Genomic DNA, 22,705 nt, shown 5'->3' with positions numbered 1-22,705 from the left:
GCATCGAAGGAAACCTCGCTCTTGCGCTCTTTACCTGAAGGCGCCTATACCCAGCTGAGCGGTATACTCCTTATCTTTTAATAATGCTCCCGTAAGGGTTCCACGAACATATCAGGCACGTGCCGTGCTGGAAAAGATATCGCAGTCTTCACAACCTAGCTTCGACACAGCAGTGGGCTCGTGCTACTGATGTGTTGTCCATGTTTAGCACAGAAGCCGTTGCGCAAAGCTTGTGCGAAAAAAGAAAAACGAAACACGCGAATACAACCATGCGCCGATGCTGTCTGACCGTCCCTTCATGAAATTGCAGTCTATGAAGGGATTCGCTTATGACTGTCCCGATGGTTTTGTACAAGGAAACAGAAGGAACCGCGTCATGGTTCAGCCATGCCTTTTTGTCAAAGCCCTATAGAAATTGCATTAGGAACAAATTGCATGTAGTCACAGTTACGAAAATGCTTCGAGTAGAATGTTTCTTGGTCGGCTTGAATTTATCTTCTGTTCTCAGCAACGCCGCATTGCACCGCGAGCTTTTAATACAATGGAGGACTACATCGTCGCGTCCACAGCTGTTCGTGCATCCGAACACATGCAGAGCTGTGTTGTGTCAGGTGCACAACCCTAAGTTGACGTGTTTTGTACGTCCGCAACGCCCGCAAACCGGGGAACAGCGCAGCAAGTCTCCCCTTATGGGGTTGGGGCAGGTAGATCACCGCCGTTTGCGGCGGGGGCTAGCCTGCCACCGAATTTTTATTTGTTGTAGGCCGTCATTGCACCCGCCACCGCTTCGGTGGTGGACGACCGCTGTTGTTGCGGCGCGCGTCTCTCTTTCCCTCTTCCTTTTCTTCCTTCTCTATTTTATCTTTTGTCTCAGCCCCGCCGGGGTGGTGCAGTGGTAAGACGCCCGACTACTGTGCCGGAGTACCCGGGTTCGAACCCGACCTCGGCGGCTGCGTTTCGATGGAGGCGAAACGAAGAGGCGTCCGTGTGCTGTGCGATGTCAGCGCACGTTAAAGATCCCCAGGCGGTCGAAATTACTCCGTAGCCCTCCACTACGGCTCCCTTTCTCTCCTTCCACCTTCACTCCCACCTCCATCCCTTCCCTTACGGCGCGGTGCAGGTGTCCACAGAAAACAAGTGAGACAGTTACCGCGCCTTTCCCTTCCTATAAATCAATCAGTTCTTATTTGTCTGCACGAGGCCCCGCCGGGGTGGTGCAGTGGTAAGACGCCCGACTACTGTGCCGGAGTACCCGGGTTCGAACCCGACCTCGGCGGCTGCGTTTCGATGGAGGCGAAACGAAGAGGCGTCGTGTGCTCTGCGATGTCAGCGAACGTTAAAGATCCCCAGGTGGTCGAAATTACTCCGTAACCCTCCACTAAGGCTCCTCTTTCTCTCTTTCCACTTTCATTCCCATCTTCCTCCCTTCCCTTACGGCGCGGTAGCGGTGTCCACAGAAAAACAAGTGAGACAGTTACCGCGCCTTTCCCTTCCTATAAATAAATCAGTTTTTTTTTTTGTCTGCACGAGGCAGCGGAGGTGGCTCTGTTACAAAGCCAGTAGCAGGCCCGTACATTTTCTTTTCCTTCTTCCTGCAGCCACAACAACAACAACAACAGCGCAAACCGAAAAAAAAAACCTCCGATGGCCCTGAATGCCCTCCGGCTCCTCAGGGTGACCTCACGACGGACGGAGAAGCGAGGTTTCTCCCACCGCTTTCCTCCTCTGTAGCAGTCGCGCGGGACGCGGGAAATTTGAATTGCGCGCTTTCAGTCGACGATTGCGCAGGTATTTTATGCATAATCGAAATAATAACTTCACAGGCATGATCAACAAATAATCTACTTCAAAAGCCTATAGTATTGGTACATTTAAAAACTGCTGCAGTGTCCCTTTAAGGTGGGGTATCCCCAGTCCGGGTGAGGTGCATTCAAGTCACCACCAACTAAAACTGGACATCCCAGGTATTGCTAACATTTGGTAACCATCCCATGTGTATGCGGGAGGGAGAGCCAGCGCAATGTCTGACATAGACTGACACAACTACAACAGTTGCCTTACTAAATTTGACTGCCACTGCAACTACCTCTTGATATGGAGTACACCAGTTTTCCAGAGCAAGGCGGACCTAAGGAAATCGTGTGCCAACATACACAGCCACCTTTCCCGGGGGAGTGTCCGTGTGCACACGTCAGTCGCTCATGAAAGGAGACACGTATCCCCTGAAACCAAAAATGGGTGGCAACGTGTTGGTCTCCTGCAGTAACATGGCCATACATGAAGTTTGCTCTAGCGAAGACGGGATTTGAGCTCTCCGGCCTTTGTGGAGAGCCCTCTACAGTTTCATTGAAGCACAGTGCGATATCTTGTAGTCGCCATTTTGAATATGAGTCCAGATGTCGCCAAAGCACAGATGTCTGGTTAGATAACTGATTGACCATAAACCTCAGTAATGATGTAGAAGATTTATCAGGCAGGGCAGCAGAAAACTTTTGGGAATCAGTGATCGGCACGGGAGTATGGGACGTAATTGTTGGCAAGGCAGCATTGATATTCGTGGTCTTAGATTCTGTTGCTCGCCTACGACGAGCAAGCAGTTCGCGATGTTTGCAGAGCTTATAGACCTCCGCTAAGAGCCTTTCAATTTGATCGTCAACTGCCGTCACATCATCATGCGGAGGTTCCAGCATGTCCTTCACGTTTGTACTCTTTGACGATGGTGTGCACTCATATTAGAGCTGTAAGCATGTGGCGGCGTAGTGATTGCTGGTAACTGTGTCTCTGATAGCTGCGGTCATTCATCGTCGTCCAACTGGAGAGCTTCAAATCTGTTGAATGTCTGAATCGGTGATGAAGTAAGAAGATGAGAACATTGCCTCTGTGTCCCACGACGGACCTTTTGAGTTGCTGTTTGTTTTTTTGTACAAGTTGGAGAGGTGATCTCACGGTCATTATCTTTGCAAAGTCTGCATTGGTAAGATACTGTTTCTTCTGTCATAGCTTCATCTGCCATTGTAAAATGACAGGGCTTATGCATATGTCCAGGTGGGAAACACCCATAGAAGTAGACGACACTAGATTTATATGGTCGAGGGCATAGAATGCAGCCATACTAGTATAGGCGAGTTGGGGGAGTCTAGGGCCTTGCAAGGTGACGATGCAAGAACGCCCCCATGCCACGAGCTTGAATCACATGATGAGCAGGGCAGTAGAGCTCACGCTGAAGTGCAGCCTGGTCCTCATCAGCGTCTACATTGTAGACAATGCAGCGCTGTACCCACACAACCAGCAATATCCATAGGATCTTCACAAAAGGTCTCAATATCAAACGTCATTTTTGTACACCCATGCGATGTCCATGCGTCCATTATTAAAAGATCATCTTTTAGTGGATATCCTCATGACCTTACCTTTGTGTGGTCGTGAAGATATCACACAGTGTACATAACTTCGATGTTATAATGTGACTTTCAGTGGACATGCATAGTTCAGCAGATTTCTGCTTTAAATTTTGATTCGGACTAAGTGGAAAGGCAGACAGTGTCTTCAAGTAAAGCCCCTCAATTTCATCTTCAAAACCCTGTTTTCCCTTCTCTGCCTCCCCCCCCCCCCCCCCCCCCCCCCCCCCCCCCCCCGCGAGTGAGAAGACGCGGTCCGCAGATGACTCATGCCGTAGTGCATGATAAAAACGTGGGCAGCTCGTGTGCCGGAGAGGTTGAGGAGAACGTTGGAGAGACTCGCTGCCTACATTCGCGATCAAGAAATAGTGCATTCCTTGTGGCGAGCGAAAAATATTAAATGCTTTGCCTGCAGGCTTGTTGTATGAAACATTTGTTATGAACATGAATAATGCGTTTATTGGGCGACGCGCTGTCACTTTCATGATATCTTCGGCAACTCTACCACAAAATTAGCGCGGAGTAGTACGCCTTTTTTTTTTTCTTTGATGGCGTCCGCGGCGTTCGTCTCGTTCCCTTCCCTGCCTCCGCTGCGCAGCCACCACAACACAATAACACAATGCACGTGTTGTCCCTGTGAGCGAGAAGACGCGGTCAATTGACGTGTGTCCACAGATGACTCATGCCGTAGTACATGCCTATTTCAATACACTCAGCGGTCGAGTGGCGTCGTCGTATTTTGGGAACGTCTGGTAATCTTGGCGCTTCCGAGTATTGCAGCTTGCGCTTGGTGTAATAGTTCTGCACCCTACCAGTACATTCCTGTACAACCGGAAGCGATCCCCGGAAGCCGGAAGTGTCATTGTGCCTGGCATGCATATGTTGCATAGCTGACACAAGCTCACATCGCCTCAACCGCTCTCCGAGTTGCTGGCAGCCACATATCGTCGCACGCGCGTCACATGGATACATCTTCGCTGACGAAGTTGACAGCAGCAGTCATTTCAAGTTGTTAATCGCCCTGTGCATTGCCTTGTTCGTGGAGTACGTTTCTTCAAAGGTACGTACGTTTCAGCATCACCTAAGAGCACGACTTTTTCTGCTATGCCTAAATTAAGCAAGAGCGAAGACATGGGCAGCACGCGTAGCTGCGAGGAATACTCGTGCCACGTTTTCTGCTCTTGGTGAACCCGACGAGTGTGCAGAAGTGCATAAACCAGAAATAGTAGTTGGAGAGCTAGCCCGCAATGACAGCCCGGAGCCCACCTCTGTCATGTTTGACCCAGAGTTTATTCCCGCCGCGCAAGGATCACCTGCGTCATCGGAACCTCTAGCTTTTTCTTTAGGCGGCGAGATTTTGCGCGCGTCGCCTAGCAAATGTGCGAGCGAAATTGCTGATATTGACATAAAGTGCATTTTGCGGGAGTGGGTATAGAAGAGAACATGATGCAGAAGGCCGCGACCTCCCTGCTATATAATTTTTTTTTTTTAACATCACTTTTTGCATGCCTTCATCGCAGAATGGGTTGCTGCTTTGCCATTTTTTGTTCAAGTTTTTTTTTTTTGTGAAAAGCTAGGCTGGCTCTTATTAGATCACTTCAGAGAATAAGATTGTTGTCTTGCCATGCGTGCGGTGCCAGCTTGTTCCCACTGGATATTATGAAGAGTGTATGAAACTCTTTTCCATTCTTGCTGTCATTACGCTCTACTTGTCCTTGTTTTCCTCTCCCTGTTCCTTTAATTCCACTGGCTGCAGCTCAGTACTCAGGTGCTTAAGTTATTAAATAGCAACTGCAGCGGCTGGCAACAATTTTTCCTTCTTTTTGGTATTTTAATAATGAACCACAGCTACTATACTGCTGTATTTGTTTCAGTGGCTGCAAGGTCAAACATGCGGTACTATGTTGCAACAGTGGATGATGTGCAAGCAATTATAAAGAAATGGCTCCAACATGCTCCATGCAGTCTTAAACAGCAACAGGAAAGGCTTGCAAAACAAGGTATGAAAATTTAGCCACTATTTTGTACAAAACTGTGTGTGTACATACCAGTTAGATGCCTGTTTAAGCATGGCTTGAACAAATTTAAATGAGCGAAAGCTCAAGCATGATTTCGCATGGTTTACCAAGGCTGTACACGGTTTGAATTAGGGGGGTGCTCAAGCTTCTCATTAAAAGTAGATGCGAGAGTGCCTTAACACCACCTTTTCATTCCGCTATTTTTTAAAAAAAATTTCAGTTGGTTTTTGGGGAAAGGAAGGCACAGTATGTCTCACTTTTTAGTGGACACCTATGCTTAATTAGGTTGAAGTCATTCAGTCCCAGCGAGGTGAAATCTGAAGTTGCAGCCTGAATAGTGCAGCTTACACTCTAAAACAATTTCCAACTTTAACTGAAAAAGAAGTGAACACAAATTATTAACTATCCTTGTTACAGAGACAACAGGTCGTGAAATTTTTACATTCCTTTACTACGGGCACGGTGGAACTACGGGCATGTTAATAGGTTTATTTTCTTCGCACGTAAAGGTTTTACATCCATTTTTTTTTTTTTCACTGTTATATAGCTGTAAGTTCTGTTGCCAGCTTTCAGACAAGTTTGTTTTGTGCATGCGGCCTTTTTTTGTGACTATTTTCTGTTACCTGTCAATTTCTTAATGCCCCACTTTATTGTTCACTTCATCTTTCATATTTTCCAGGAGGCGCAAGCACGGACGCAAACTGAAACCCATGAAGAGGGGAAGGTGTTTGAAAGCTTGCAGTCTTTTTGTGAATAAAACTATAATTCACGCTATGTGTTTTGCTCAACAGCTATCCCTAGCTCTGCTAAAAGTGCATGCTTGTACATCTTGGCAATGTTCATGCAATGTCCAGAGACTGATTTGGCAACGTCCTCTAGACATCGTAATGAATGTCCATGTGGACGTCCACTGTGAGGCAATAGGGACATCTCTGGAATATCCACTGGACCAATTGTGGGTATTTATGGAGATCCTCTGAATATTAAATATTTTGAGGGGTACATTTTATGGACATCTCCTGGATCTGATATGGTTGTCTGGGGTAGATCGAAACCATCAACAAGATAAACCTGGACTCGAACCGAGACTTCGCTTGTTACTGAAATACTTTTAATTGTTTGAAGACACACAACAGCAGCCAAACTCGGGAGCCACACCCATGGTATTCGACTTCTTCCTGGCCGTGAAACCACGGAAACCCTTGGTTCCAAGGCATGCGTCCAGGTTCGCCTGCATAAGTCTATTCGGTACCTCAGTAAAGCACTTGGTTGTCAGAGCCTTAATGGTCACTTTATAGGATAGTGATTCGGGTGCCAAAAATACCGAGTGATCAGTCGCTGTACAGGGACGCTTGTCTGGTGAACTGGTGTTTGCGGAAGATGACCGCGGTGCAATGTCTTCGGAAGGACGCTTCTGAGCACCACGCTGTGCCGCCCGTCCAGATGGTAGCACTGAAGACATGTCCATTGGCGTGCTCGGCTGCTCACGCACATAGGTGGGACCTCCAGCACCAAGCTGGTTGGCCATTCCCGGCCTCCTCCCTGGGGACAGATCACTCACGGATTGATGTGCATTTTGAGACGGCAGAATATGTGCTGCAGCCAGTGGACCTGGAGCAGGAACTAGAAGTTGGGACCCAGGGTAGGATATCAGTAATTGTGCGGTCGATAATGCCGTCTAGACAGGCGGCGCCGACGAAGATACCTCCGCCAGCGTGCCACCGAAGGCACTAGGCCTAGTCCCGGAGCGCAGTTCAGCTGCAGTGGTTATGTGATGAATTCCACACTATCAGAGGAGACATGAGCGGTCGGAACTTCCTCGGACTCTGTGAAGTCAATTTTCTTGATGTCAGGATCGTAATGCAAGAGTTAATGGGTATGGTTCGAGTCAAGACTAGAATTGTAACACGTAGTTTCTTTCCGTCGTTCTGCGTGTTAGAAAATGTTCCCTTTCCTTGTCGCGGCCGTCTAGCCAACATATTTAGGTTTGTAGTGAACATATAGAATTTCTTTGTCGGGCTCAAGTTTCCGCTCTCTATAGTGCTCATTTACCTGCCGATGGAATCAGCGGTTTCCGAGAAGCCGAATTCGATATTTTGTTGACTTAGACATCGAAAACTGTACCGTAGCCGCATCGTCAGCAAATTTCTTGTACCGTGCAAAGCTTCTTTCGTAAACCGTCAGTTTTTGCCATTCGTCATATAGGTTACCCGTGAAGTTTGTAATGGCGATTTGCACTTTAAGCGTACCATTCACGAGCTCACAAATAAGCCTTAAGTGCTTTTGATCCACCTGAGGCTTCTTAATTGTTCTTTTTTGCCGTGCCAGTTGCGGATTCCTGGCAGAACAAGCCTTGTGACCAGTATTGGTATTGTGCTGCAAACCATTTCCTACCTAGGGCCAGGCATTTCCAACAATCTTCCAATACTGTGCCTGGAGATTTTGTTTATGGAGTTGTCTTTATCAACAACAGGTGCGTATGAACAGCATTTATGTCGGACAAATTGATTACAAGCTGATTAGAACAGCGATGTATTTTTCGGCTAGCCGAATCGAAACCCGAGGCGCTGCATATTCTTCAGACAGTTGTTCGCCGATGCAGACTCGTCATCAAATGTATAGTGCGTGATCTCTTCCTATTTCTACCTTCGTTCAGTTCATTTCAGCTCGCGTGTTTTCCGTTAGCTGGCCTTAGAAGTCCGGAGCCAATGAAGTACGGATGTGTGTCAAGATGACGCGAAGGCGCCGGATGGTTCAGGTTCAGTTGGATCGCATTTTTTAACATGCGCTTGCACGAAGGCTCTCATACTTACTTTAATGTATACATAAGCGATTTATCTACAGAGTAGCTTTTCGCATGTTCGCATCAGTGTCCCGCACGCATGTGGAAATCACCAGGTACGCCTATTCGACAATAATGAAGTGCACAGCAACAGAGCCCAGGCTAATTTTCTCGTCATGGGAAAGCAGAGATCCATCACTTCACTATTTTGTTACGATCAAGCGTGACACACAGCTAGCCCGCCTTTTGCGATCGAATAATTAGTGTAAGATATGCGTGTCTGCGCGCATTTGTTAGGTGATTTCAGCGGTAGATATGTAGTACAGAGAATGAGTGAACTGATTTGTTCTTGAACCGAATTTTGCTTCCAGCCCAGGTAGTTATGCATTCCTCGTGGCAGTGGTTCGTTAATAAGAGAACAGAGAGAAAAACATGACCTAATGCCTATCCCTAATTTGTAGGGTGGATATTTGATTGAGCGGAGATAGAAAAATAATTATGAAATGAAATGAAATGTGCGGTATATAGAAAGGGCAGCCGGTACATGTGCATCCGGCCGCTTCTAGCACATTCTTCACTAGGAATATACAAAATCTAATGCGACATATCCTCAACTTCTCAATGCTAATATTTATATATATGGGCCTCATTGCTGGCGTTTTCAATATAGTAGTACCATTTAACTCGTGGCGACAGAAAAATGTTACTCGGCAGTATTAGAAGAACCATGTCAGTGCTGCCCACGGTGTAAGAATAGAAAGGTCTATGAACGGTGCCGCTTGTCCTGTGCCCCGAACGTTGCGCCATAAGTCTTACAGTTCTGCTGCCTGCCAACAGGCGGCGACGCTGAGATGCGGGCCTAGGTGGGCGCTCTCGCAGCGGCACCGCTGTCGTCTGCTTGCAGTGAACGCGCCGTGAAATATAAATTTTGTTCGCAACGGTGTTGTAATTTGGTATGTAATGCCAGTTTTTACTCAAACATGTGTGCACTTTGATTGTGGGTGTGTATGGTGCTGTTGCCAGTGCTTCAGGGCCTCGAAGGTGGGACGAAAGTGCTTTGCCCCACGATGCACGCCAGGCAACAGGTCATGGAAAGATAAGTTGAAGCTGTTTTCGGTGCCAAAGAATGAAGCCCGTTTGAAGGCGTGGGGAAATGCCATCCCACGTAAGGATCGTTTACTCAAACCTTCAGATTTTTTTTTTAAGTAAAAAGCATTTCGAGCCACATCGCGTGTCAAAATCTTGGGAACCGAATACAAGGGCCATGTACTCATAAGTGCACTGCGGCGACCGCGTCTTCCGCAGTGCCAAAAAGGTGTTTTGTTGTGCATGCAATATTTTCACAGTCGCTATTCCACGAAGCTCGTTTCATTAATTTAATGGCCATAATAAAGAAAATAGAAGCTACCAGATTTGGAAGCCACATAAGGCGACAATCACTAGCGATGCGTCGCGCGACACTGCCGCCTGTCGTTGCCGCTGGATTTCAGTGTTGCTTTGTTGCCGCGGCATCGCCTTTCAGTCAAGGAAGTAAACTTAAACTATATCTTGTTTCTAACACTAAACAGCAAGAAGTACGATAAAATACTGGTGAATATTTTTGTAACATATCGCGCTAAAAAAAAGTCACAGCGCAGAGGTGCGCTACTACACTGCGATGCAGACTTGCATTGCTAGCAGTGACTTTCTCCTGCTCTTTTTCAAAATTAACAATATCTAGCCACACTAGCCTATTTTTTCCTTTGCTACCCCTGTGGGGCTGAAACGTGGAGGCTAACCAAGAGAGTTGTACCTAAGTTGAGGACAACCCAGAGGGCTATGGAACGAAAAATGGTAGGGGTAACATTAAGAGATAGGAAGCGTGCAGAGTGGGTCAGAGAAATAACTCAAGTTACCGACATTCTAGTGGAAATTAAGGAGAAGAAATGGACATGGGCAGGACATGTAGTGCGAAGGGAGGATAACCGATGGTCGCTGAGGGTAACAAACTGGATTCCAAGGGAAGGAAAGCGTAGCAGGGGGCGGCAGAAAGTTAGGTGGGCGAATGAGATTAAGAAGTTCGCAGGGGTCAAGTGGATGCAGCTAGCACAGAACCGGGTAAAGAGGAGAAATATGGGAGAGGCCTTTGCCCTGTAATGGGTATAGTCAGGCTGATGATGATGATGATGATCCCACCAAGATTATATATACGGATCAGACGAAGCGAGCGTCTGCGGGTTCCTCGCTCAAACCGAAGTAGGAAAACAAACTTCGCTTGCAAAAAACATTCTAAAAACCCAGTACCTGAGCGACAGCTACGAGCGGCAATGGTTTGGGCGCCCAAGTCCACAGAGCAGCGTGCACTATCGTTCAACTCTGTCCGCATTAAAGTGAAGACAAGGTGCACGTCGGGGACGAAATCGCCTGAATTGTTTTCGGTTCGACGAGTTGATAAATCACAGAGGACCGATCAGCACAGGCATTCACTTTTTATAGGCCTGGTAGCAAGCGAATTGTTGCAATTCTCAATGCTTCTCACACACTAAAAAACCTGAAGGCCAGAAAAACGATTCGTAAACACTGAGGATAATAATAAAATATGCATCTTATTTTCTTGGTATTTACTCATTTCGGTGAAGATTTAAACTGAAATAATTGTTTCCATTAACGCTCAACCTATGCTTTGCCAATATTCCACCGATTTTCGGCTAAATACTATTGGTGCACAATTTTCGTCGCCATTTCTAGGTCCCAAAAGGGTTTGCAGTCGTGCGGCGCCATTTGTAAGGGCGCCCGGCACTTCGAGGGATTTTGTGCAACGTGCGGTTTCCTCGTTGAGACACCTTTCTATTTTTACACCGTGGTTCTACCTGTGATTCTGTGTATATACCGGCGGTTTCATTTGCGCTTTATTTTGTCTCCAGTGGGTTCGAAACAGACCGGCATGTATCTTACCCTCAACGTGAGCTAGTTGTAACCTGTTGCTGAGAAACAAGCAGCACAAAAAAGAATCTCTTTGAATGCTTCCTAGCGACACAAAAAAGTTGCAGTGTCATTTTTTGCGTGCACGCCTTGTTCTCGAATCAACGGTATACTCTTACAACTGCTGCTAACGTCACATGCTTCCCCCCTCAACACGATTGTTGTTTGTCACTGTAGTGTTCCTTCGAGGCAAGAAGACGCGAGCCATATGAGGCAGTAGTTTCCGGAGCTCTGTATTACGGCTCCACAGACTGAGTCAATATGGGATGTTAAACATTATCATATTCATCATCAACATCATGAGCCGAAATATACCCACTGCAGCGTGAAAGCCTCCCGCACAGTACTCCAACGCGGTCCTGTGCTAGCTGCATCCACTCCACCCCCGCGAGCTTCTTAACCTCATCCGCCCTCCTAACTTTCTGCCTTCTCCTGCTATGCTTTCCTTCCCATGGAATTCCTTGGAGGATAACGTAGAGAAAATCGAGCATGCTCTTAAGAACGGTGGCAGCCTTAAAGTAATGAAAAGGAAATTAGGCATGGGCCGAAAATCAGATGTATGCGCTAAGGAAGAAGGCGGTGAATGTCATCACTAATATGTAAAAGTAGCCGACGAGCTATATATAGACATATACAGTAGAAAAATTAGAATCATAATGAGCCTGGCAGTAGTGAATAACAATCCAACCTTCAGCCAGTAACGAAGGACGAGGTTAAGAAAGATTTATGAGCTATGAAAAGGATGTAGGCAACTGGGGAGGTCAGGTAACTACAGAGCTGTCGATGGACGGAGAGATGTCGTGCCAAAAAAACCTGGCCTCCTGTATACGCAATGTTTTGTGATATCCACAGTACAGGGTTCCTGGAAGAACGTAGACATTCTTAATTCTTAACAAATGGCACGCAAGGAACTTGAAAAATTTAGACCAGCCAGCCTACCATATGGTACAAGGTATTCTTATTCATTAAGATAATCGCTAATAGAATAAGGAAAACCTTAAACATTCATCAACCAAAGGATCAAGACGGTTTTCCGAAAAAATACCCTACTATAGATCATATTTATACTATGAATCATGTTATAGAAAAATGCTTGGAATTAACCAACCCTTATACATGGCAGTCATTGATTACGAAAAAGCATCTGACTGATTTGAAATCTCCGCAGTCATAGAGGCATTGCAAAATCAAGGTATAGATGAGCCATATGTGAATGTAGTGGAAGAGATCTGTAGTGACTGCACAGCAACGGCAGTTTTGCATAAAGAAAGTAATAAAATTCCCGTAAAGAAAGTCGTTAAGCAAGAAGACACGATCTCCCCAGTGCTATTCACAGTTTGCTTAGGAAAACTATTCTGCTACTTTGAATGACAGCTGTAGGGGATAATGTTAATGAGAATCAGTTCAGTTCAGTTCAGTTCAGTTCAGTCGTTCAGTCGTGTCCGACTCTTTGTGACCCTATGGAGCTCAGTAATATGCGATTCGCTGATAACATTGTCTTGATGAGTAACACCGGGAGTGAATAGCAAATAATGATCGATGTCCTAGACAGGAAAGACTCAAAGGTAGGCCTAAAAGTTAATGTGCGGAAGACTAAGGTAATGTCCAACAGCCTTGGTAGGCGGAAGTGGTAGGCGGGTATATAACAACAGATATGGACTGTTATGGAGCGCGTTTCTTAAGTATTCGCATACTATGGCTAGCAGCTTACTGGAATCAATAATGAGCAAATTATTTAACAGTGCGTCTTACCTACTTACCTATGGCTGAAACCGTGAAGGCTAACGAAAGGGGTTCTACGTATGTTCAGGACAACACAGAGGACTTAGACGCACAATGGTAGGTGTAACGTTAAGCGTGCAGCGAGGGTCAGAGAAATAACTAGAGTTAATGATATTCTAGTGGAAATCATGAAGAAATAATGCGCATTGGCAGATCATATAGTGCGAAGACAGAATAACAGATGGCCGTGAGGTGTAACAGATTGAATTCTAAGGGAGGGAAAGAGTTAAAGCCTATAAGCCAAACGAAATGGAGGGTGCATTGGGTTTAGGCAGCATGCTGCTGTGTTGGGGGAAGCACTCCTCGGGCTGTGTGAGCCGCTTCATCGGCTCATATATGAAATATAGTATCTCCGATGATCTCGCGCGTGTATTCATTTGTAGCCGCGATATTGCCACAGTCCATAGAATACCACGCAGACTGGCACGTGCTATAGGGGAAGACGGCGTAGAATTGAAGATGCTCCGGCTCGTGCTCGCTTGACTGACCGCTGTAGTTCATTGGTTGCACCTCACCTTCTGTGTAACTCCGTTACAAATACGGTAGAGGAAGTGCTGGGTACGAGCCCAGTACTGCGTAACTTTCCTGTGGCCACCGAACTCACTCCGGTTCACCAGAGCCTTGGTGGCCACCTGACTGAAGAGCTCTCTGAATTTGGACCCCTTTACGGTGGATACCAGAACGACGCAGGCTGGAAAGTCCGTTGAAACAGCTGCAATGGTAGCGGAGAACAGGCTCGCAGCACAAATCCTGCGCCATTAGCCACGAACACCACCGTCTTTTCATGGCGACGTACTTGAGAACGCCGAGGACTGACTTGAGACCTTCGAGCATGTCGCTCATTACAACGGGTGACACATTGAACGCTAGTTGACAGACTTTAATTTCGCTATTGAAGATTCTGCGCGACATGATTCGAGAACTGCGAGACTTCTTTTCTGTCCTGGCAAGCCTTCTGTCATATCTTGAGAGCAGAACTCCAGGAACAAGCAGTATTTGTACTACACTCGCACAACCAGTGCCACAACGAAGGCATGCGCACGTTCGTGGAAGATATGGCACGCTTTTTAGGCGTGCACACGCGAACATAGCGGAATAGAAGAAAATTCGCCACCTTATACGGGGTGCGTTTTGAGAGACCAGTGCGCAGTCCACTGCGCACAGTGGGCCAATTCCTCAGCGAAGCGGCCACAATGGAGATGACTCTGCAATAGCGAATCACCTATTACAGTCATGACTTCAGCTCTATTGGTTCCGACGTCTTCTTTATGCCGCTCCGTAGCGACCTGGTGCGCTATGCAACTTTATCCGTTCCGTCATCAGACAATTGCAAGCCTTCTGGATGCCTTGCAACACGTCTTCCTCTCCGTCGGTGGCTTACGTCGTCCAGAACAAGATTCGTATGGCAGCTGAGAAATTAGTCGACGGCTCCTACCTTGTTCGACGAGCGACCCACGCGTCTGTCCTACATCAGGCTCCTACGCCGGCCTACGATATCAACGCCGCGGCTCCAGCAGTGCAGGCACCGGGTTTTGCTCGTAACTACATTCCGCCAACTTACCAGCGTTTACTCAAGGGTCACGTATTGCGAGCCTTGTATTGTCGGCCCCTTTTTGTCATTTTGAGGAAGCGGGCACCTCTATAGGGCATGACTGTGGAGTTTTGCACCGGTTGACCCCTGCCCTCCTAATGGTGAGCGACCAACTGTGATTGCCTCTCACCTTTCTCTGCGACAGAACCAAATCACGTCCTGCTACCAAGAGCGTCGTTCTCTTTTCCCGGTATGATACCGTTTTCCAAGTTCCAGCTATCCAGAATCTAGTTTGCGCAGATCTCGTCGCGAAAGCTAATATCAGCGGCGGTGCCTCCGGAGGCAGGACCGCTCATGTCGGGAAATGTGGCGATCTTCCGTCACTGTCATGCCGATATGACGAGATTCCGCTTCGGTCAGGCAGCAACAGCATCCTATGTGCTACCTGCGATATTAGTGTAACATTGCTGGAGCTATTGTCACCGTGCTTATTCGACACCGGTGGCGATTATTGAGTAATGAGCAGGTCTCTTGCTCGAGAATTCAAGTCTTGATACAGTGGTATGGCTTGAGCATTCGCACAGCAGGGAGTAAGTTAATATCCCTGCTGGCAAGTACATGGCAATGGTCGTCATCCGTGGTTTTCCGTACGCCGGTAAATTCACGGTACTGTGCAAATATTTTTGGACTTGATTATTGACCTCGGCTTCGTGCAGAACAGCGCTGTCAATGATATTGTTACCGACGATATCAAGGAAGAAGAAGCGGGCTGTAGCACGGGCAGGAGCGCTCGCGCTGGACCTGCTAATATTTTCATTAAACGTCATCTCATGGCCATCGAGCATCATTAGAATATCCTAATTATATTCACGTATACACCGATTGATCTGTGTCAGTACAGACATCCGCTGCAGCTGTGGTCATACCAGCTCAGAAACCGACTCTACATTTCCTTTTTGGACATGTTCTACATCAACCGCTGCTGAACTTGTAGCCATTCGGGAATCTATTCGCTACATATGTGGGGAACCACCTCAAAAATGGTGTATATTCACGGGCTCAAAGACTGCATTGCAAATTTTGGAAAAAGTCTTACGCCACACTGCCTACCAGTCCCTGGCACTACACATTATGGAGCTCCTCACATCTGCTCAGCTGAAAGGCCACAGGATAATGTTTTAATGGATCCGTGCCCACTGCGGGCTCCATGGAAATGAACAGGCCGATGTTGAAGCGAAAAGCTCACTCATCAATGGCCTTCAAACAGCTGTGCCTTATTCAAGAGCGGATATGGCGCGCCTTCTTACGAGTTGTATAAAGAATGCTACAGCAGCTTACTGGGCCAGGCCTGCCGCCCGACACATTCGTCTAAGAAGGCTCGATCGAACATTGAAATTTTTTGTTCCGCATAATATTCCGCGTGGTCAGGCATGCTTGCTACTGTAGCAGATCTGAGTAAGGCTGACGTCGCTTGCTCTAGCCTAATGTGCGCATGACCCAATACGTCAGCACACTGCATATATACGCCTTCTTATCGGGAATAAAAGTTGTTCATCACCCGACGCGGGGCCGTGCACAGCTACATAGGCTTTGTTTAAATGTGGCTTTCACGCGCAAGTACTTATATTTAATAGGAGAGGTGGACTCGCCGGAATGTTCAACTTGTGGCATCCCAGAGACTGTGGACGATATATTATTGATGTACCCAGCGTATGTGTGCGAAAGAAGCGTGCTAGCCGCTTCCTTGAAGCATTTGGACAAGAGGCCTCTGTCGGAGGAACTATGGCTGGGCGCTTGGCAGGACAAAGGGAAGGGTGTTTAGGCAGTGCGTGCTCTTTGCCGGTTTTTTTGTGCGCCAGCGGACTTGATTCGCGCTTGTAAAGCAAGCCACTTTACCTGTAGATATCTATTTTATATGCCTTCTTCCAGATCGTCACCAATCATGATCTTCTTTCTTCTCTCCTTTCCCTTCCCCAGTGCAGAGTAGCAGGCCAGATTTCAATTATTCCGGCGAACCTTTCTGCCTCTTCCGTTCAATAAATCCGTCTATCTATCTATCTCTCTGTTCTCCAGTTTTCAGCGGATTGCCGCCGCGTAACATTTGGCTGGAGGTGCTTCATCATCACTCCCTAATCCTGGTCCGGAGCTTCGGCGCCCTTCGACTTATTGCGCCGTCGGCTCAAGGTTAGGAGGCATCGCAAGGCTGTTCCCCAGCCTCCCGGACCCAGCAAGACCTTGCCTTTCCTCCGTCCCGTTCCTCCCACTCCGACCACAAGACACGACGAAAGACCGACTGAGCAGAGGCGCCACATATGACCACGAGACACAAGCACAGACCCGATCGAACGACCATATGTGACCCCACTGACCAGATGTGCCGACCAAAGACCCCACAACCCAAGGCACCGCTACACTTGAAGACAAAGTCCCCTGCCTATGCCATGCGGTGCGTGCCATACGGTGCATTGCCACGACTCCGCCATCGAGTCGTGGCAACTTTTGGCCCAATAGTGTCCTATGCCAAGGTTCATGGGGGATTCCCCATGAACCGTGCCGGCAAATCATTCTAATCTTCCTTCTTCCTCTTTTTCTTCAAGCGTCCAGGCACGCCCATCATGCCATGAAATCAACATCGGTATACTTCCTCGTCCACAATAGGGATGATCGCTCGGTGGCCCCTGGTTATGTTACGGACGATATCAAAGAAGAAGTGGGCAGTGGCACGGGCAGGAGGGCTCTCACTATACCCGGTAACATTTCATGAAACGTCATCTCACGGTCATCCAACATCTTCTACCTGTTCTCTTCTCTGTTTTCATTGGCGTGCCGCATCGTAACAATATGAAAAAGCGCAGCTCATGTTCGCGACGAAGCGGTCCGTGGCTCGGAAGGACAAAGAAGGTTAGTGCTCAACGTGTTGCGTATCGTCGACGATGACGTGAGAATGCCAGCACAGTCCAGTGCTCGTGGTCTTGTGAGGCACAGTTTATTCCAATACTACGGGGGATTTCGATCGCCTGCTACTGTTTGAGAACGAAATAGTCATCGCTCGAGGACTCGTCCAATTGCATAACGGTTGTTCAACTGTCCTGGCGAATTTCGCTAAGGAGTTGAGGCACCTCGCGAAGGGCGTGGCTGTAGCCTCTCTTCATGAACTCTAATGCCCCATTATTGAGAAGCCGAGGCGAGCCGTCAAGAAGAGGCCGCATCGTGCCATGCCCTTGAAGCTAATTGCTCGTTCAACACTGAGTACTGTCCGTAAATTCACTAATTACTACACTGGTATTTCGACCCTTTTGCGCCCTCGCCATTTAAGCTACGTCACTTACGGACTTGAAAAAAACACGATATTTACCGCTTAACCCACACACGGAAGCTCATTTACTTACACGTCATCCGGATGAAGCTTTACCACTAGAGCCCTCCGGATTAATTTTGAGGCTGAAGCTGCACCATTCTGTGTTGTAGTTCTTGCTACTTAACCTAGCACACTGTCTCTTACCTCGTCAGTCTGCTCTACATCGGCCGCATCGAGGCAATGTTGCAGAAATGGGGCAATGACAGAAGACATAGAAGATGACGTAGACTTATACATTCAGTGTGGGAAGACGGCGAAGTAATGAAGCGGTGTGCGGCACATGCTCGCGTGATTGCGCGCTGTAGTTCGTCGACTCTGTATTAAATTCTGAGGAACGTTACGTTACAACATAAGCTCACCATTAGGTTACTTAGCTTAGCAGTCGCCGCAGTAAAAACTGCACGTCTGGCAGAAGACAGTAAGACAGCATAAGGCAAGTTGTAAATCCGTTTTCTGAAAGCCTTTGTTACCATAGCACGTATCAATATACTGCGAAGTGTGAACTACAGTGTTATAAAATTGTTAGGATATTGAGTGTTTGATTTACCTGCTTATATCATTATATATCATTGCACTTTGAACCGCATACGGCGCACTAGCAAGTCGCATGCTTGAGCACGGCCGGTCTCGAGAGAGAGCGCGCGCTTTTTCTTCGAGAAGAGAAGGGCGCTCTCCCTCGAGATCGGCCGTGGCTTGAGCTACCGGTGCTCTCAAATTTCCTAAGAGCCAATTTATTACCCAACTTCTATTGCTTAATCATTGAGGCCGCAACTGTTACAAGCATATTTAATTTAAAGCCATTTCATAGCACGTGAAAAGTACTGTAATCCACGCCTAATAAAAAATGCAAGCTGTGATAAAATTAAAAGACAACACAAACCAATAAGCCCTCTTGCGCCTATACGTTTGTGTCGCCGTTTAAACCCGTCTTTGTAAAGGTAAGCAGCGCACGGTAGTTTTCACAATGTGTTTCAACTAGCCAATGCAAGCCCTTCTGCTCAGACACACTCCGGCGGAGACATAGCCACATTTAGCCACATTTTTGCAGCGCCACATGGGTGGCGTAGGAGGCCTATACCCCTTAGACTGAATTAAGTGATGGGCTTCGTATCTCGAAATCAACCTGAGATTGCAATCATACAAGAACAAGAACCACGTCATGCTGGTTTGGTTTTCCCGGCCTTCCACATTTGCAGAATATTGAAGAACGGGTCATTCTTTTAGATTTGCAAACAAGAATTAATGTTGTTGCTACTTGCTGTTCTGCTGGCCTATATTCATTTCGGCCGATTCGTGTACGTCATGACCAATTTATTCGATCTTTTCATTGCATGGTGCTCTTCATTGCACTCTTTTCTGCTTATCGCGTTCTTTGTGCTGGCCACATCACTGCATAGGTGATGACAAAAAATATCCTTTAAGAGGCAAAACTATGGCTATTAATGTGACAGACTGGCGGGATAATAGATCTGTTTTTAAGTTGCTGCAGGAAGAGTAAAATGTTATGTCACTATCCGTACCCTGTGCCCCCACACATAAAGCTACCTTTAAGAATGTTTTGAAACTATCATGATTTGCTGAGGTTGAGCACTGTTTCCACAGGGCGCAGAAATAGCGTCGTTGTTTCATGAAAGAATGTGCTTGCTCATGATCGTAAAAAATTAATTCATCATGCGTTTGCTAAGAACTCTTACAAACATTTGTCACTAGACACAGGTAGGTTTTCTAAAAGTTCTTATCTATAGGAGTCCAGACGGCGCGTGAGAAACCGATGACCCAATAGTAGTCAGCAGAATTCAAAGCTATCCCCAAGTGGTAGTGCCACATGTGCACAATGTCAACTTGCTTTACAGAATCTTTTAGATATGAAGGCTCTATTTTCTGTATTATTGACATGTTTGCTATATCTCGACGCTAGCCCACAAATTCACCTTGAATAAGTATTCCACTGCAATGCCTCTTTAACAACGGCTGCACTCATGGGAGACGCCTGCGCTATAGCTACCGGCGCTCAATGTCAATCTCAAAAGTGGCTTTTCGTAACTTTTAAACAAAACCGGGCCTTTGCTGCGTGCACGTGTAGACAGATATAAGCTCGGGTTCTGTCTGCGTATTGAAGAGCAGTTTTTATATTATTGCCTTAGGTAACAGCATTATCCCTCAATAAAGGTAATCCAGCATCGGTCTACGTACTCTCTTGGCCAAAAGCGATGTCCAGCGTCGTCCTGAAAAAAGAAGGCTCGGTTACATTTCAACTACTTTCGTTGGTAAAGAACAACACAAACACGGCTCATGCGATGCTGAGAAGAAGCGGCGAGCTTTTTAAAGCACTTTGAAGCATATGCAAATGCATATTTATTGAATTATATCACTGCCATCGCGGGCCTTGTCACTTTGGCGGCTTCTGGTGCGCTCTCGCGACCTGGCAAGGCAATGTACCGTATCTAACAACGTATGACGAACTGGCCTGCGGCACGAAAGCGCTCATACATGGGCCAACCGGGGTTCTTGAGGTTGATAGTTGATTTAGGTGCAAATATACTATTTCTTTTTTTTTTGGAGCGCTCGCATTAGTCGAAATGAGCCGCCAAATTGGCAACACTAGAGTTAGTTTTCCTATTTTTTTTTAAGAAACGTTTGCGAATTAGGAACTGGGCCTTGATTGAAAGGACATTCGCTTCGCTTGCTTAAGCCGGATAAAGAAGGAAGTTTTCTAGTGCTCCCTTAACATCTTTATGCAACTAAGGGTCGCGAAGCTGGGCTGTCGTGCTTTAGTGTAGCAAAAACGTTCTCCTTGTCTAAAGTCCAGGCTAAACCCAAGAAACCCTGTAAAAAGCATAACCTTGATGCCTTGAAAAAATCAATTGACAAGTGTAAACGACTCAGTATACTGCTATTCTTCAGTGCAAAGACGCAGATGTCAAAATGTCTTTTTCCATGTAGTGGGATCCGAGAACGCCACAAGACGAAAAACTGGAGCTGTATTTCTAATATCTTAAACTCATTAACTTTAAGCGATCCTTTTCTGGTAAAAAAAAAAAATCACATGACCTAATCCAGGTTTTAAAAAACCAAAAGAACAAAAGTCTCATGGTTTGCTCATTTGACGTCAAAGGTCTTCATTATTCACTGCCGCATGACTGTAACACAAGCTCGTCCTCTTTGGTTGCACATAGGTATTTGCTCGTGAGGGCTGCGAACGCTAGGTCGTCGGTGCCAGCATAGCCGCGGAGTGCTCTCTTAAGGTTTCGCTGTTGCTCTCCCCGCGTATTGGTGGGCTTGATCAGGCGTCACATGAGATTCCACGTGGACTTCACGCCTAGCCCGCTTCTCAATGAATAGCACTTAGTTAGTCAGTTGTTCTTGGCTAAGGTCCACACGTATTCCTCTGCTTGTGCTGGCATTTCTGCTTATTTTAATTTTCAGTTTATGATTCTTTTCTCTTGTTCCATCTTCTGGTAAGCCTCTTCTGGTATGCCTCTCCTGGCCTCCCATAAGGGAGCAGGTGTTTGCCGACGGCCGCAACATCATCTGAGGTACGCAGCGCTCTTTGACTAAGCCCATTTCTTGCATTTCTTATACTCGAGTTCAGGATCGTGGACTTAAGAAAAAGCGACCCATTCGTGAGCCTGGCATACACCCCGTGTTTAGGATGCTTGTTGTGGTGTCGGCAGATATGGAGTATAAATTGGTCACTGCCCAATATTTCTTGCGTATTTTGTCACTCGCAAATTTTAACAATCTTCACCAGCGTCAAATCCAGGCAAGTATTACTTGACACGCTATAGCCTATTCTCGGAGTCGTAAGATGCTGCGAGTGCGCCAGAATAGTTAGAGCCAAATCCGATATTGCTGTTGCCAGTTTTCTGCCTTCTTATACTCTTTCTTTTAACCCGATAGAAAGCTGTACGCATTAAAATCAACCACTATAATGAGAGGCACCGATTTTGCTGCCTGTGTCGCTTTCCGGAAGATTTAGTCAAATACAAGTGTTCTGTTTTTGAGCCCTCTGTATACATTAAGTATGTGCGCCCCTTTACCTGAACGAGTATTTGAAAAAATATGAATAAACACATGGTTTTGTTCAGAACCTAGTTCATGGTCTATTACTGAAGCAGCACTACTCTTGCGTACAATTATGCTGGTCAAATTGTTAGTTTGATGCGTACTGTACGACCTAAGCTTAGCTTCCACATTAACCTCCTGCAGCGCTACTATATCAGGCCTTTTATCTAGATAGTCCACACACTGCTGCAAGGATTTCCGCTTACGCTTAAGGCCACTGCAGGTCCATTATAATATTTTCAGTTTAGCCACACGGGCCATTTTGCAGCTCAATGTAGCTGTTTTAGGGCGCAAGGCTTCAGCAAATTCTCGCAACTTACTGTCGATGTTATTTTCGTAGACGTGTAGTTTTCAAAAAAACGCGGCTCTAGAATTGTATCTATTGTCCTCTCAGCGACCCCCATTAAGTTCTGCCCGATTTGTTTGCTTGTCGTTTCATCAAATCTTTCGGCGCTTTCGTTTAGTCTTTTCATCACGCGAACTTTCATTTTAGCAATTGTTTTAGCATTGTCTTTTCCTTATTTTCCATCCAATTTCTTTGTAATTTCGTCCGCGTCTGCGCGCGCTGCATTCTTTCCCACCAAGAGCACGGCTGCTAACATCACGATACCATCCGATGCTCTCCGTCCGATCTGTGACATAGGAGGTGCTGGCTCACCCACGCGGTCGGATGGCGGCAGCAGAAGGGTAGGCTTCACCTCCTCCATCGCTTGCGCGTGTGGTTCCTGCGCTGTTTTAGAATTTTCTGAAGCGTTCGCTGCGCTCTTCTCTCTAAGTTTCTGCATTTCTAGTTTGAGCATTTCGTTGTCC

The 22,705-nt window shown here is 46.7% G+C and overlaps 1 protein-coding gene and 1 long non-coding RNA gene across 3 annotated transcripts in view; one reads left to right on the top strand and one right to left on the bottom strand.

The window, feature by feature from the left end:
* Positions 1-22,705, bottom strand: part of LOC146191549 (uncharacterized) — a 102,822-nt gene that overhangs the window by 42,931 nt on the left and 37,186 nt on the right. For both annotated transcript variants that reach the window (XM_084599971.1, XM_084599970.1), the window contains exon 5: positions 20,024-20,055. In XM_084599971.1, the coding sequence (XP_084456097.1) occupies positions 20,024-20,055 (32 nt within the window). The remainder of the gene's footprint in view (positions 1-20,023; positions 20,056-22,705) is intronic.
* LOC146191550 (uncharacterized) lies at positions 3,935-6,428 on the top strand. The gene is made up of 3 exons (XR_014706661.1): positions 3,935-4,458; positions 5,273-5,398; positions 6,096-6,428. It is a non-coding gene; the product is annotated as an uncharacterized LOC146191550 (long non-coding RNA).

The sequence above is a fragment of the Amblyomma maculatum genome, chromosome 4, assembly GCF_055883805.1.
Source record: "Amblyomma maculatum isolate TAMU_Amacu chromosome 4, ASM5588380v1, whole genome shotgun sequence".
NCBI lineage: Eukaryota > Metazoa > Arthropoda > Arachnida > Ixodida > Ixodidae > Amblyomma > Amblyomma maculatum.
Note: the sequence above shows the minus strand (reverse complement) of the source record. Positions and strands in the feature narration are given on the sequence as shown.